We start from the raw sequence: 15,477 nt of genomic DNA, 5'->3' as shown, positions 1-15,477 counted from the left end.
TGGCAGACAGACTTGGGGGGCAGCTCTCAGATTTTGGAAATATTGCACCTTAGACCGCTTGATCTGATTCCCGTCAATCTCCTTTTCCTGTCTCTGGTTTATTTCCCACGGTTTCTGCTTTCCTCTCTTTTCCCTCCTCCGTCTCGTTCACACACTCTGTTCCGCACTGTTTGATACCATCTCTTATCTCTATACCTCTCCTGCTCTCCATCCACCCTTCCTCTGCTCATTTGCTCCCTCGTTCCAGTCTCTCCCTCTGTCCGTCTCTGAGTGAAGTGTGGCACACAGAGCTGTACATCTGTTGCGTGTCATTCTGTGCCTCCCTATCAGATTTCCCATAAAGGTCCTGTGTTGTTTGTAATTGCTTTGCCTATATTCTCCCATTCTCACGTTAATCTTTCCATTATGATAAAACTGAAACAGATCTGAGCAGAATATTTGTGGGGAAAGAAATTATTTATAGACTTTATATGTTGTTCACATGTTCGAAAAACATACTTTTGACACTTTATTTATGAATTAAAGTGGATGAGAGGAGTAGATTGAGTTTGGCAATGATAGTGATTGGCTGTTTAATGGAGATCTGTGGTGTTTGGATTTGCTGCGCTCCAGGCTCCGTCACAGAAACATACTTAAACTATTATTCTTTTGTCTTAGCCGGCAGTTTGCGTCGGTTATAAATGGAGCACGAGTGAGCGCTGAAAGGTTAGAATTAATGTGAGTGGGTGAAGGGAGAGGGGGGGGCTATAGGCGGACGAACGTTTGAGTGTGTTTCCACTTTACGCTCATGTTAGTGGCTCGCTTAGAGTGTGCATGTGTGTATTCCTGGGTGCTTTTCGAGTTGAGAAATAGAAAGTGCGCTGTAAGTCTGATTCACTTTCTGCTATAAGATACAAAAACTAATTTATTTCTCTTTTTCCCTTTCTTTTGTCCTCTGTCATCCTTTTCTGTATTTTCCTCTGTATACTGTCTCACCCCTGTTACTCAAAACCTGCTTCCTTCTGGTCTCTCCCTTTCCCTACCTCTACTTTATTTCCCGCCTTCGCCACCTCACCCCACCGTCCTCCCTCCTGCAGGTTGTAAAATGGATTCTCCTCAGTCAGAGTCATCAGGGGAAGGGCAGAAAGCGGAGGAGAATAGAGCCCAAGGTGAACTACAAAGAGGTAGGAGGCACTGTACTTTGGCCGGTATCTTCCTTCCTTCTGCTTCTACTCAGAATCCTGGCCTTAACCCTTTTTTCTCTTTTTGGAAACTTCTGTTTTCCTGTGTTTATTGCTTTCGTAAAGTTGCTGTGATTCACCCTGAGTGGAACAGTGTTACAACACAATAATCCCAAATTCTGTTGATGTGTTGTGTCTGCAAAGACAGACAACCCTGTACTTAAGTCTGTGTTTATGTTGTGTCCTCTGCCCAAGTATTTAACCTTTTAAGAGCTTGTATACATCACAAACCCTCCACAGTGAGTGTGTGTGTCTGTGTCTATGTCTGTGTGCGTGTGTGTGTGCATAGTCAATGCATATATGAGAATGTGTCTTGTTTGTCTGGAGGACATAACTGGTTTGAATGTGGCCTTTATACTTTTTATACATCCCGACTTGTTTTCGTATACTTCTTGTCACTTTTCACTGTTTACAACCCCAAAAAAGAAAACGTGAAAAATGCCATAAAACGCTCCTAAAGCGCTGGTTTTGCCTGTGTGTAGTGTTAATTAGGCCTCTCTGGGGACGGCTAATCCTCTCCACACACTAATTGACGCACACACTTGCACACACGCCTGCATCATTAATGAACGCACACTGATCTATAAGCCACAGAGGGCCAGAAGTCATTAGTGAGAGTAGAGCGGCTTTTATATATCATTTGCAGTATGCTCGGATATTGTAGACTGTAAGAAACATTTTCAAAGCCTCTTATCTTTTCGTACAGTACATTTAAAGGCATGAATAAGTTAGGTAAGTGCCCTCGGCTGGAAGGAAAAATTAAATACTTATTCATTGCCAAGAACTGTATATAGGGTTTTAAATGTGCTTTTAGCGGTTGTTACTGCAGCTTTCAACACATGTAATGTAAACTTTATTCATAAGCAAAGGTGAACATTTTTAAGCGGTACTTAAAATCCAGAGCATATTTTCCCAAAAACCTCACCGTGATTTCCCCATATCAGATTACCTCCAATCCAATTCCTGTGTCGTAATTTGGAGCACACAGTGAATGAAATGCCTGTAGAGTCCGCAGCCAGTGCAGCTCCCTTCAACCACCTGATACCTACTGTCTGGCATATTTACAACGTATACACACACACACACACACACACACACACACACACACACACACACACACACACACACACACACACACACACACACGCACACAAATACACGTACTTCTAAGGGGGCAGCAAAAGGGCCCCTTCCTGTGGGGGGAAGAGAGTGCTGAAATCAGCCTCATGAAAGAATAGCCAATTACTGTCCACTTGGCCATACACAATAGTGAGAGAGAGGGAGGGACGAACGGAGGAACGGATGGAGTGAGGGAGCAGGGGGATGTAGGGGCGAGGCGGGGGGGGTGGGAGGTCACCGTTTGAAGTTACACCATAAAAGCCATCCTGAAAGGAAACACGAAGTGACCCCCCCCACTCCCTTTCGCTCCCCTCTCTTCCCCACGGCCCGGCCCTCTCCTCCTCCTCCTCCTCCGTCTCCCACCCCAACCTTTTGTTTCTGTGTACAGAGAGTGCCCCGTGGATGGACCAGGTGTATTTTATATTACTCCTTCATGTACTTCAAACGCCAAACAGCCCAATTTCAACTCAGCCCCTCCTCCCCTCATCCACCTCTCCTCCCTTTCTCTTCCCTCCATCTACCAGCCCATTGCAAGGCTATAAATCACTCCGCAGACCCGATGGGCAAAGGAGGGGAAAGAAAGAAAAAACATTGAGAAGGCAGTAAAAAGGTTGACAGCGAGGTAAAAGTTTAGATGAACCACAGGTGAACGTACAGCTGGAGCATGGAATGAGAGAAATGTACACGTGACATGATCTACATTACGAAAAATACATTATCCAATCCGATCCACACACGAATTCCAAGCAATTTGAACAAATCCCAACCTGAAATCAAAACGTTGATATCTTAAATACAGACTTTGAAACCGCAACCTCAGAGATTTTATCATTTTCACTTCCTGTGTCAACAACATCTACAAATATGTGATATTCTTTTCTTTTTCTTGACATATTGATATAAATCTGTGTCCATGCATTGTCCAATAGTTTTGAGACTCTCCAGCTCCCCACAGAGAATTTATATTTTTCAAATGTCACCCTCCCCATTTGTTAATCCTACCACACATTTTGACCATTTTGAGTAAAATTTATCCCCCTAAAAAATAAACTGTTAACGGACTTTTGATCAAATTGGAGTCATAACAAAAAGTTAAGCCACAAAATCATGGGCTTGGATGGAAAAAGCCCATGTGGATAGAGAATAGCAGATGGTGTTTCAGGAAAAAGGTGGAAGTAGGTGATGGAATGACTCTATGGAAAGAGATGAAGTGGAAAAAATTCAAGGCAGAGAAGTCCAACCGAAATCGGTAATGCAAATTTGCAGGAGCTGAGGATTGAAACGGGAGCGAGACTAGTGGTGGGTTAGAGGTTGATGATTGTGAATTCCGCTGAGGTAATGAATGTGCTGCGGACATTTGAGGACATGGGGAGCAGACTGGATATTTGGAGAGATGAGGGAAGCACACGAGAGATGAAGTATCACAGGACTGGTTGGAGCGGTTAGGGAGAGAGGAGCGAGTGAGGGAGGGAGGGAATAGAGAAGGCAAGACATTTAGTGGGCAGGAATTAGGCTGAGCCGGGGTTGCATTAAGCACTAATGACATCATGGATGATTAGGGAATATACACACACACACACACACACACACACACACACACACACACACACTTATATATGCACACAGCGGTAAGGAGCCAGACACCCCCCACAGAGCAGTCCGAGATCTGGTCAATTTAATAGAGCCAAAGTTTATTACCAACTTCCTCTCGTCTTTGTTCCTGTGTAATGTTATTGATTCACGAGCATCTTGGCGTGCGCGTCAGACTTTTTTTTTTCTGAATACATGTAACTTGGATGTGCGCGTGAGACGAGCGTGCATGTGTCCAGTGTGTGTGGAGAAGTCTGCGGAGGGATATTAGTCACGCCTGTGTGGTAATGGGCCTCATTTTGCTCTCATTTTCATCTGCGGTCTCGGTAATGAGAGGGTCCGTCTGCCCTTGCTGATCAGGACAGGAAACCCTGTAGGGGATATAGCTCTGTAAGTAGCCTTGGTCAACAATGTTTTTTTTCTTTCACTTTGTTCTTTAAGATGCAGTTTGTGAGTTATAATGGACTTGGATCTTATATTGATCAACTGCACTCCACTCCAAAGAACATATCAACATGATGAATAGATATCATAATATGCCTGAACCTTTAATACCTGAAGAGAGCAGGTCAATAAACCCAGGCTTCAACCAGTTAGTGAAATGGGTTTAATGGCTGGCAGATAAAGCAAATGCCAATAAACATTATTTTTTACTTTCTCACATAATGGTCAATTTTAAAGCTGTACTCTGCTCTGGTGATTTAAAGTTGTAAATAAGCTCTGTACACATTAATTGTGGCTCATCTTGTGTCTTCCAGGCTGATATAATGGGGTTATGTATATGAAAAGTGTTGCAGTAGCTCTTCCACTGGATAAACAAATGCCGGAAATAGTACAATCCAGAAATTTTGTCTTTCCTGCTAAAATTGTTCTGCACAAACACTATTTTTAACTTTGCACTGCACACTTCTCTGAAGCTAAGGCTGCACAATTATTGTTTAGTAAACCTTGCGATAATAATTATCAATCACCAATTACGGGATTTATTTTACATTAACACACTTTTAGCATCTTGATTGTTACCAACCCAGATATAATGATTTCAACCTTTGCAGTATTCATTTCACTGGTTAAATCTCATGATTATACACACTCTATCTGCACAGATTGTGCAAGGAGGCCTACGCTGAGTGTGGCAATGTATCTTAGAAAAGGGACACCTTCCAAATGCACCACAGCAACTCCACATATCTAGAAGTGTCGGACGATGAGTCACTCTGTCACCTCATTTGCACCTTCATGGTCCGTGGAATCTGCTAGTGTAAAAACATGTACCATCAGGTTTATGCTGGTGGCTGAGAGAATGTCAACAACATTAGGGTTAGAAGAACAGACTGTCTCAAAGCTGCACTTCAAACTGTTGCGTGCCATCTGGTGAAAACAGACAGGGTTCAGTTAACTTGAGATTTGTGGGATCAGGAGGCAAACTTCCAAATACATATAACATTATTAAGCAGTGTCAGTTGATTATTGTGGTTTATTAGACAAAGGCTTTTGTTTAAAAACTTATATAAAACCAAGTTTGGAGATTAAAATGCACCTTAATGGAGTCAGGAAAAAAGCCATTGCATAAGGCAGATATTATTGTCAATGACGTGAACAATCTCACCACAAGGTCCATTTAGTGGCTGTTCTGGATCTTTCAGTTGTAATCACATGATCTTCCTCAGCAGATGAAGTTCACCTTGTTGTTTATGATATTGTACAAATTTCTAATTTCCCATTTTTGTGAGTGTAGTGCTCAGATAGAATGATGGTATGGAACCTTGGTATGAGATTTTACACTTTAGTTTAACTGATGCAACCAGCGAATAACAAATCAGATGTTTTAGAGTTTGATGTTTTCACTCAACAGGTTTCCCAGTCTCCTGTCGCTGCTGTACATCACCTCTATGCTGGGTGTTGTTATTCCTACCGCTGTGTGTCGGCTACTCTGTTTAACTGATAATAAACTCTACTCCTCTGAAGCTATAGAGGCCTCAGAGTATTAGAGAGTAAGGACTCAGATGCCAAATTCTATTTTAGGACATAATGTAAACCTACAGAGAAATGAGTTTTAAGTGGTGACTGAAATCCCCTGTGTTGGGCTGAGGTGCGATGTTGATGGTTAGGGGAGGTGGTAGTGGTAACCGGAGCCCCTGTGGGAGAGTAAATAGTCGGGAAGGCATGATCAAAAGCCTCTTCGGTTGGGTGGGGTTTGCAGGTGGCGTATATTACTCTGCCATAGTGGGCTTTTGTGAGTGGAGGATGGGGAAAAAAACAAGGAGAGCGATGTGGAAATCGGTATAGTGTGTGTGGCACTTTGATTACTGTAAATGAAGCTGAAGAAGGTGGGAGACTGTTTATTTGTGAGACATACAGCAAAGGACAGACTGACTTTAATCATAGTCTGCGTTTTGCAATCATAGACTTCAGTGGTTTAAGTCCACATGTGTCATAGATACGAAGGCTTGAGTTGAAGATTACCCGGCAGTCTGTGTGTCTCTCACAAACAACCTCGTCCTCTCGGTTTGTTTAGAGTTTGACCAGTACCCATGAAATGAAGCATATCCGTTTAGTAATGGTGTTTTTATAACATCTGTGTTGTTCTTGTTTTCTCGATTAGACGTCACCACTACAAAGTACACGCAGCCATATTTGGCAATTCATTTCTGTTTTCCTGCTTCCAGTGAACTGTCTCCTCCTGGTTTACGCAGCCATCTCTCCTTTCCTCTCCTCTACTTTGTCTATCTTACACTTTTTCATACTCTGTCTGTCTCCCTCTCTCTCTCTCTCTCTCTTTCTGTGCCTTTTCCCCTCTGTGATTTATTGGCAATGAATCAGGGATGAGGGAGTATGCCGGAGGAGGGATGGGAACATTCAGGGAAATGGCTGTTTCCGGCCAGACTTCATCACATCAGGATGGGAAATGGTTGGAAGAGAAGCAATGTGTGTGTGTGTGTGTGTGCGCGTGCGCGTGTGCGTGCGTGTGTCTCCATCATTAGACCAACTGGGGATCAGCTGAAGGCTGCTTGGGTTGAGTCCAGCTCTGTGAGCCACAACCCTTTAATTGTAAATAAATGGAAACTGGGGCTTTGCATACATATAGTTCATGAAATAAAATCCTTCCTATCGCTGTAATGAAATATTTGCACTGTAGTTTGAATCGCCACAGAATAAAATTACCAAGGTTGTCACAGGGATTTTATTTTGTGTAGCTTTGTAGTAAATGCTATTTTTATGGGTCCAACTCATTGTTAAGCTGTCCTCACTTTGTCGAAGGATCTTCAGCGTATCATGACGGATTCTTTGCGCTTGTCAAACTGGGTTGTCTGAAGCTCTCCAGCTCCAGTTGAGGCACTTCTATGGCAGACTGCTGTCAGGAGAAGAGTGATGCATTGGTTCTCTGAGCTCATCCCCACTCGTAGTGTGAGAAGCTGAAGGCTGAGGTGTTGTTCACTGGAACATGGACTGCCATATAGGGCTGTGCAGTAAGAGCAAATTCTATTATCCCGATAGAGGTCATTTTATATCCAACACACATCATTACTTGTTACTCATAGCTTTTCTCAGCAATATAAATTGGTGCCATGTCTTTGCATAAGTTGCTATGGCAGCCTTTATTTCCTTCCACCTTTGTGATTCCACCGTTTGGTGTGTTGCAGGCAAAAGCCTCTTGTAACATCTGAGTTTGGAGTTTGTTTTGAGCACTCGATTGTACTTTTGTAGCTCTCAACCCTCTCTGTACTGTTTGACACAATTCTCCCATAGGTGGTTAAAAGAGGCCGGTGCTGTGAAGGTCTGTTAGATGCAAGGTCTTGTTACATCATTTTCAAAATCCGGTTTTCTGGTCCATGTCAGAATTTTTCATGCCAAAACCGTGAGCTCCTTGTTTTGTCTTGTCTTAGTCAGAGCCCTTCTCCTGTTCAGTTACCTCGATCTATGTCACGGTCACGCTCCTCCTTGTTTGTTTGTGTTTCCTTCATATAAATATCCTGCCTGCATCAGCGCCGTTTCCAATTCTCAAATCTTATTTCCAACCATGCGTTGAGCGTTTGTGTAGCACTCAAAGGAGGATGGCAGATTCTTGGGACTCGCTCCAAAAACTAAATAACTAATGGATGGATGTAGAGATGGAAACATTTACAGATAGGTGGATGTAGTTTTCTCTCCCGGGTGTGAACAAGTGCACCTCAGCTTTAGAAACAGTTGTGAAGAGGTTGACAACAGTACAGAGCCCACACGCTTCTTTATTACATGGCATGGCACTGACCTACAATACGGACCCAGAGGTAGCTACAGAAGAACGGATCGCTGCATTCCTCCGAGTACATTAGAAAGAGGAATCCTCAAGGCTCAAGCTCTTATACGAGACCAATCAGAGTGGAAAGGGAGCGATAGAGGGTGAATCCAGGACGACTAAAGAAACAGCTGAGCTGGAGCGCAAAGAAAAGAAAAACAGATCAATGAAAGTATCGTACTGGCTTTGTCATTTTTCTGCAGTATCTGTTGTGAAAAGTGCTGAACAGGAGGAAAGAGGGAATCAAGGGATCAGTGTGGCAAACAACTGCTTGTTTGATTCACCCTTCTCTCACACTGGCTTTGCATCAATACGCTGTCGATCCAGCGTTACCTGCCAATAAAACTTTTCAGTGCACTCGTGTGGGTGTTTGAATTACTGTTTGAGTTTGTACCTTTTTGGTTTTGTCACAAAACTTGTGTAGTAATCCATGAATCCAACAATCCCACATACACACAAGAGAACATATTCTCAGCTGTGTCAATATGCTGTTTCTTTGCTGTTAAATACTGTGTCCTCCAATAAAAAAGTGTATTTGACTGAAAAAACTCTTAACACATTTCTCACGTTATCCTGTGAAGGCAATTTTAATCTCATTACAAAATCCGGCAGTTTCATACTGAATTTCTTGGCGCTTGTACGTCCGTAGTTACCGACCGCCGAGCTGATGTAGACTGTAAACTGTTTTCCCTTTTTATATGTTGTAAAAGAAAACTCGAGGAAAAGGATGCTTCAGAAGAAAAATGAAATCTATCCGCAAGTGTTAGCAATGGGAAGATTTATGTGCAGGGACGGGAAGAGAGGAGAGAGAGGAGACGGCTCCATTTGCGCTGCGTTAATGAGGGAGAGCAAGACAAAAAGAAAGTGAGAGGGAGTGAGTGCCAGCGTGTATTTGTCTCATTTATCACTCAGCAGCAGTTCTGTTTTCGGGGTCATTTGAAGCTCACAGCCTGTCTCGTCTCGTCCAGGGACTCCCTGTTGTCTGTGTGCGTGTGTGTGTGTGTGTGTGTGTGTGTGTGTTTGTGAACGGGAGGTATACAGTAAAAAATTAAGAGGGGTGATAAGAGATCACCAGTCAGGTTTGACGATGCTGACAAGCTATTTAATGGCAGCCATATAGGTGCTCAGAAATACCACTTAGGCCTTCATGACTCTCTGAGGAAACGCTCACATGCACGCTCACATGCACACGCACATGCAGAGTGAGGCAGTTGCAGGGGGGAGTTCTGAGGGTAGACTGAGGGGTAGTTACACAGAGACTAACTGCAACAGGGTTTTCACTGTAGTGGTCAAAAAGAACTTGCGAACACACACACACACACACACACACACACACACACACACACACACACACACACACACACACACACACACATTTTGAATCCCAGAAGCATTTGAGTGTCATTAAAGTGCAGCTGTGTTTGTCTTTCCAGCACACATGGAAAATGCATCAGGGAGAGAGCGAGCGCGAGAACACAGCCTGCTGAATATGGCCGCCGCACGATGTACAAAAACAAGCGCTGCACTTTGTCACCCACACAGCTACGCATTGTTCATTTTAGGGTCTATTCAAACACTAATTCAGACAGTAAGTATAATGCGGTTCCATAAAAACACAGTGGAGCGCGGAGGTCACGGTGTTAAACCCAGCGAGACCTCGGCAGGATATTTAGTGTGGAGTCATGTTCAATATTGGGCCGGGCTGTAAAAGCCGAGCTTGGCGTTTTAGTGGTGGGAAATGAATCAATGCCTCTCACATAAAACCTGATTTAGGCATCACGTCATGGCTTTCATAGGTGTAGTACGTAATGTTATGTTTTGTGTGTCTGTGCGTGTACGAAAAGCGGCGCAGAGTGCTAAAACATCTGTCTTTCCCGGTAATGACCGGGGAGCCAACGTCGCCCTCAGACGGCCCTAACGCAATTAGCCCTGTCAAAAACACCCACATACAGACACGTTTCCACACAAAGTCATGTCAGCTGTACGACTCGTAGCCGCTAAGCATAATAGAAATTGCAGCACATGAAACCACTAGAAAGTGTCTGAAGCTGTGACTGGCGGGGGGGCTTGTCTTCACTTTCCTCTCGCTGAGAATTTACACCATTCTACTTTTTCGGTTCCAGAAACAGCATTTCTCTTCCTAGAAGCGAGGAGAGACTTGAAAGCAACGTCACTCCTAAACTGAAATATTTCCATTATTCTCTGAAACCATAGTTTATTGTTAACAATTATCTTTAGTAATTTTGTAGGGTCTTTTGCCTTTTATTGAGAGAACAGTGAAAGCGTGGGAGAGAGAACGGGGGAAGACCCGCACCAAAGGGCTGGGATGGAACTGAACCTGAGGACTCAAGCCTCCATATGTGTAGCGGTTATTGTTATTTTGGATTAAACTGCAGATTATTTTCTGGATTTATCATTTGAGAAAAATGTGTAAAATACAAGTTCCTAAATAAGGTTTTTCAAAGTCTGCACTAAGGCGTTAAAACAAGGGGCTCAAACGTAGTGGGAAATGTTTGTTTTGCAAAATATCAGCATTAGTGTAGAAAGAGCATAATTTGAAGCTTGTTAGACAAATAAGGAATTGTAAAAGACAAGTCCTAGTAAAGATTAGGATGTTGTATTGAAGGAAAAAAGGCTGCGTCTTTCACGCTGCCAAGGAATGACAACACAGAACGACTGTCTTAATCTTTCCAAAGGTCTGGTGTAATGTAGCATCGAGACAGTCAGACAGACGCATGTAAAAATCTATTCACTTGTTGCCAACAGCCATACTGCAGGCGACAGCTTCAGCTCCAAACCCCCCAGTCTGGGAAATAATGCGTTGCCAAGCTGGAAGTGGTCTTATCACGGAGGAGCAAAAAAAACCCACAAAGGATTGTCTTCCTGTGGTTTGAATGCAAAGTAAACAACAGGTTTTGAATTTCTTGTGTCTCTGTGATGCTCTTTCTGAAATACTTTCTGTGGTGTCATCTGTCGTATATCTGTGTGTGTGTGTGTCTGTCTGTCTGTCTGTGCATGACTCCATAGTTCTGTGTGGGTGGATGTGTGTGTTTGTGTGTGTCGGTGTGCAGCATATATTTATACTGCACACGCAAACGTACAAAGAGCAACAAGGATGGGTCTAACTTGTTAACTGAGCTCAGACGCCTGCAGAAAGACAAAATCTGTCTTTAACTCAGGACCACAGGACGATCCATAGTCTCCTCCTGACTATGACCTTTCATTTTGAAGGCTGTGCCGATGTCAGCCTCCTCTTCCTCCGCCACTCCCTCGTCCCTGTCTCGCCTCTTCTTCTCCCTCTGTGGCCCTGTGTCTCTCTTTCTCTGTGTGTCTTTCAGCAGCAGTAGATGTTATCGTTCCGCAGTCGAGGTCATCACCGGTCCATGTTTGTGTTTCACCCATATTATTGTTGTCATCTGGCTAAGCCTGACTTGAATGGACAAATCTGAGCTCTATGCATGTTTTATTTTTTTTTCTCCTTCAGTGTGTGTGCGCGCTGACATTTAGAAGCTTAACCGTTTCAAAATGGCACGGCAACGAAATTGCCACCAGTCAATCGCAGGAGCTGACAAAAGTTTTTGTGTGCACCCTTCTGTCTCTGTGCCCTTTTCACCCGTGTAATTATAATCAAGAGCAGAAGACTCCAGCGATAATATTTATCCAAAACCCTGTAAAGGAAACTGCTGTGTGGATGGTAGCCGCTGTTGTTTTATTATCCTCCTCAGGGATAATATTTAACCAGCAGCCCCGGGCCACGCTCTCACCCTCCCAGGATTAGTCCTGAACAAATGACATGAGGAAATTAAACCTGGGCGCTCTGCTATTTTCAGCCTTAGTCACCTTTCAGACTTCCGTTCCTTATGTGTTCAGGAAAGGAGCGGCTGAGGATCCGTGAGATAACCATATGTGTGGATTCCAATATGGTGATAATTTTGGATAGAGACGTCAGCATTTCCCTCAGAATTTTGTTCTTGGCAGGAATAAACTCCCCCTGAAGCGGGTTGTAGACAAATCACAGGACTCTGAAACTCTCCACTGGAAAAGAGAAAAACAGTAACACCAATAAGAACAATGCATCTATTTGAGTAATTCTGTCAAGATTTACTTAAAGTTATGCTTAACTTGCCAAACATGTGAAACAAACATTATATATGAAAACTTATTGTCAGAGTTTGAACGTTTAAAACATTGTTTAACCCCGTTGAAGCTGGGGTAGGTGACATATATCTGGCTTTATTGAGCAGTAATTCTATAATAACCTTCCAGAATAATGTAAATCAAGTGATAGTTAGATAAAACTAGACTTCTACATAAAATCCTACAGGAAAGGTCGCTGTTCCAGCGTCGGCAACTGGTGCCAAATCAACCTAAAAAAAGGGAAGACTTGAATAATCCAAAAAGAGTCGAAAAGAGAGTCGGAGAATAAAAGCAATAAATTCTGCCCGCACTCGTCTGGTGGGAGAAGCTCAGGACAGAGAGCCTCAATCCCAAACTACTATTATTGAACGTCCTGTCAATGGGACTTTATCATCTCCGGGTAGATGATGTTTTTGTCGGAACAATTTTAATCTGCAGATTTAAAACTATAAAGATTTATGGCAAGAGCATGATTTGTTTTTAATACTTTGAGGTCTACGGTACAGATTTATGATCTATTACAGCCTTTGGATAAACGCATAATACTTGTTTGTACAATTAATAACTTTTGACATGATTCAGAACTAGTTTGCAGTAATATACATTTTGAAAATCACCAGACTTAACTAATGTGATAACTTTAAAAAAAAGCGCTTATATCAGTTTGTCCTTCGTGACACAAGAAGTCTGTACATCTCTGTCCTCCACCATCCCTTCCTCCTCGCCTCTCTCTTTGTCTGCGCTGGCGTCCAGCTGTTTTGACGTGTCACTGGAGCACAAATGCTGCAGATTTTTCTCTCTCACACACAAACAGCTGTGCTTTTGTTCCAGTTGTGTTTCAAAGGCCGCTGTCTTCTGAACGGCGTCCGGGTGCTGCGAAGGCAAAATGCTTTCGTAGCGGCAGCAGCCACTGCTGAGACATCGGTCCAGCTCCCGCTTGTGACTCCCCCCGGTTGGTTATAGCACCTGCGTGGAGCATAGTTGGATCTAAGGGGGCTTGTTATACCCTTCCAGTGAAAGAGGCATGTGAAGACACTGCTTGGTTGACACAATGAGGAGGAGGCCAAAGTCTGTTTCTGCCTCCCCAGGACCAGACCAGGGCTACCCTACAGGGAAATTGTGCTTTTCAAAATTGGGAAGAAAAAGGTGAGAAGATTGAGAGAGAGAGAAAAAAAAGGTCCGACAGAAATATTCTGCGCTTGAGGAGTTGTCTGTGTCTCCATCAGGAATGAAACAATAGATGGTGGGAGGGGAAGGAATGGTACGAGGGAGGCGAGGGAGGCATCCACTAGAGACGGCTAGATTTGTGGCTTGCGTCAAAGCATGAAGTGCCAGAGATTAATTAAACTTACCCTGTTTTGGAGGTGTGTGTATGTGTGAATGAGTGTGAGTCAGAGTGGTAATGAGTAGGAGAGGACACATGTTAATTGCCTCTATGATCATTGCCAAATTGCGGGGAACATAGATTTTTACTTAACAAACACACCACCTTCTGTGGCTGCTCAAAGAAAGAATAAATCGTGTTGAGAAAATGAAGGAGAGCTATGTGATGAGCTGCGGAGCCTCCTGCCCACTGAAAGTACATGCACATGTGCACTTGCCCACTCTTGTGTAGTTGTGTTACTTTGTATGTATGTGTGTGTCCTTTCCCCCCCCCCCCACACTGCCAGGTCAACTGGGTGTGCTTTTTCAGCTTAACCCCTGGTTTGCAACCCTGCGATGACCCCTCGCTGCTGAGGCTGTGAACCTGAAGGGTGAGAGGGAAAGCGAGGGGGTTAAATATAGGCTATTCATGCAGAAGAACACATGAAGCTTTCATGTAGAGCGCATACGGTCGTCGGTCTTTGCATACGAGCTGAAAAATGTATCCAGCACACTTGAGTAACGCCGAATAAATGAGGCACATAGACCTGTTTGTTTGCCAAAGGGGCACATTTGATTGGCAGTGTGTTGTACGTGCTGTCAATATTTCTCTCCCATTATACCCGCTCTCATACCGGCTAACAATCCTGACACTTCACCTGTCGTCAGCGCACGTGTTTGCGTCAGATTTTACATTGATGAGACAACCGATCCCATCAATCGGCGTGATTTCAAGGTCAAAACTTCAAACCCGTCATTTTCTTTTGGGTCCTGGTTTGTCTGACTCTCTGAAAAGCTCGCTATATGTTTTGATTCAAGATGATGATGATGATTGGGCTCACGACTGATTGCAGCAGCCAGCGCCACACACACAAACACAAACACATCACAACATACACCCTCATCCTGCTCTCGCTCCCTGGAGATAGACGCTGTAGATGTTGATTACAGCCGTTTTCAGGGTGGAGAACAAAGAATGGACGCCGTTAATGAGCAGATAGTCATCGCCGAGGTCATCTGTCTGTGACCGACACTATCTGTGAGACCGTCACTGCGCTGCAGGTGTGACATCATTTTGGGCGATGATAACGCAGGAGACGGCTCCATTTCACAAGTTGAAAGGGTAACACGTGACTCGCAGATAACCTTTCAGTGTGTTTGTGTGTGTGTGTTTTCTCCAGACCATTACCCGAAATTGGTTTACAAAACCTATGATGTCAGCAGGCAGTTTTCTAATGTCTTTTAAGGCCACATGAAACCACAAGATTGCAGTATCATGTCCCCACAGTGTATGAATTTGTTTTTCAGTAGCTACTCATCATATTTATGGGATTTTATATTTACACGGCTCCTCTCGTTACTACTTAACTCTCCCACACATTGGCAAACAGATGCTACATACTGTGTTAGTGTATCAAAGGGGCCTCCTGCTATACGTTGTGAGGATGGAAGGAAGTCATCTGTTTCTTTCTGGGGAAGGTAGTAACACTCACACTTTATTTGTTACACTTTATTCATTGGAGTCATACTTAATATTTATATGCACCAAGGAGTTTATGTTTTCACCCCTGTCTGTTTGTAAGTTGGTTGATTTGTTTGTTTCGATGGCCCCTTTTTCCACTGGTCAAAAAACCAGCAACACCTGCTAACATCTGGCTTTTGTCTGCAATGGGAATGGATACATTGGGCATCCCAGGTCATATGACTCTGCAGAAGACACAGGTTTTAATCTGGTCTGCCTCTGATCGGCAGTGATGGAAACATGACACT

General features: G+C 43.6%; 1 protein-coding gene across 1 annotated transcript in view; it reads left to right on the top strand.

The window, feature by feature from the left end:
* aopep (aminopeptidase O (putative)) overlaps positions 1-15,477 on the top strand; it is a 70,450-nt gene that overhangs the window by 35,930 nt on the left and 19,043 nt on the right. The window contains exon 14 of the mRNA XM_034595263.1: positions 1,077-1,163. Coding sequence (XP_034451154.1) covers positions 1,077-1,163 — 87 coding nt within the window. The remainder of the gene's footprint in view (positions 1-1,076; positions 1,164-15,477) is intronic.

Source organism: Hippoglossus hippoglossus, chromosome 9 (assembly GCF_009819705.1).
Source record: "Hippoglossus hippoglossus isolate fHipHip1 chromosome 9, fHipHip1.pri, whole genome shotgun sequence".
Taxonomy (NCBI): Eukaryota; Metazoa; Chordata; class Actinopteri; order Pleuronectiformes; family Pleuronectidae; genus Hippoglossus; species Hippoglossus hippoglossus.
Note: the sequence above shows the minus strand (reverse complement) of the source record. Positions and strands in the feature narration are given on the sequence as shown.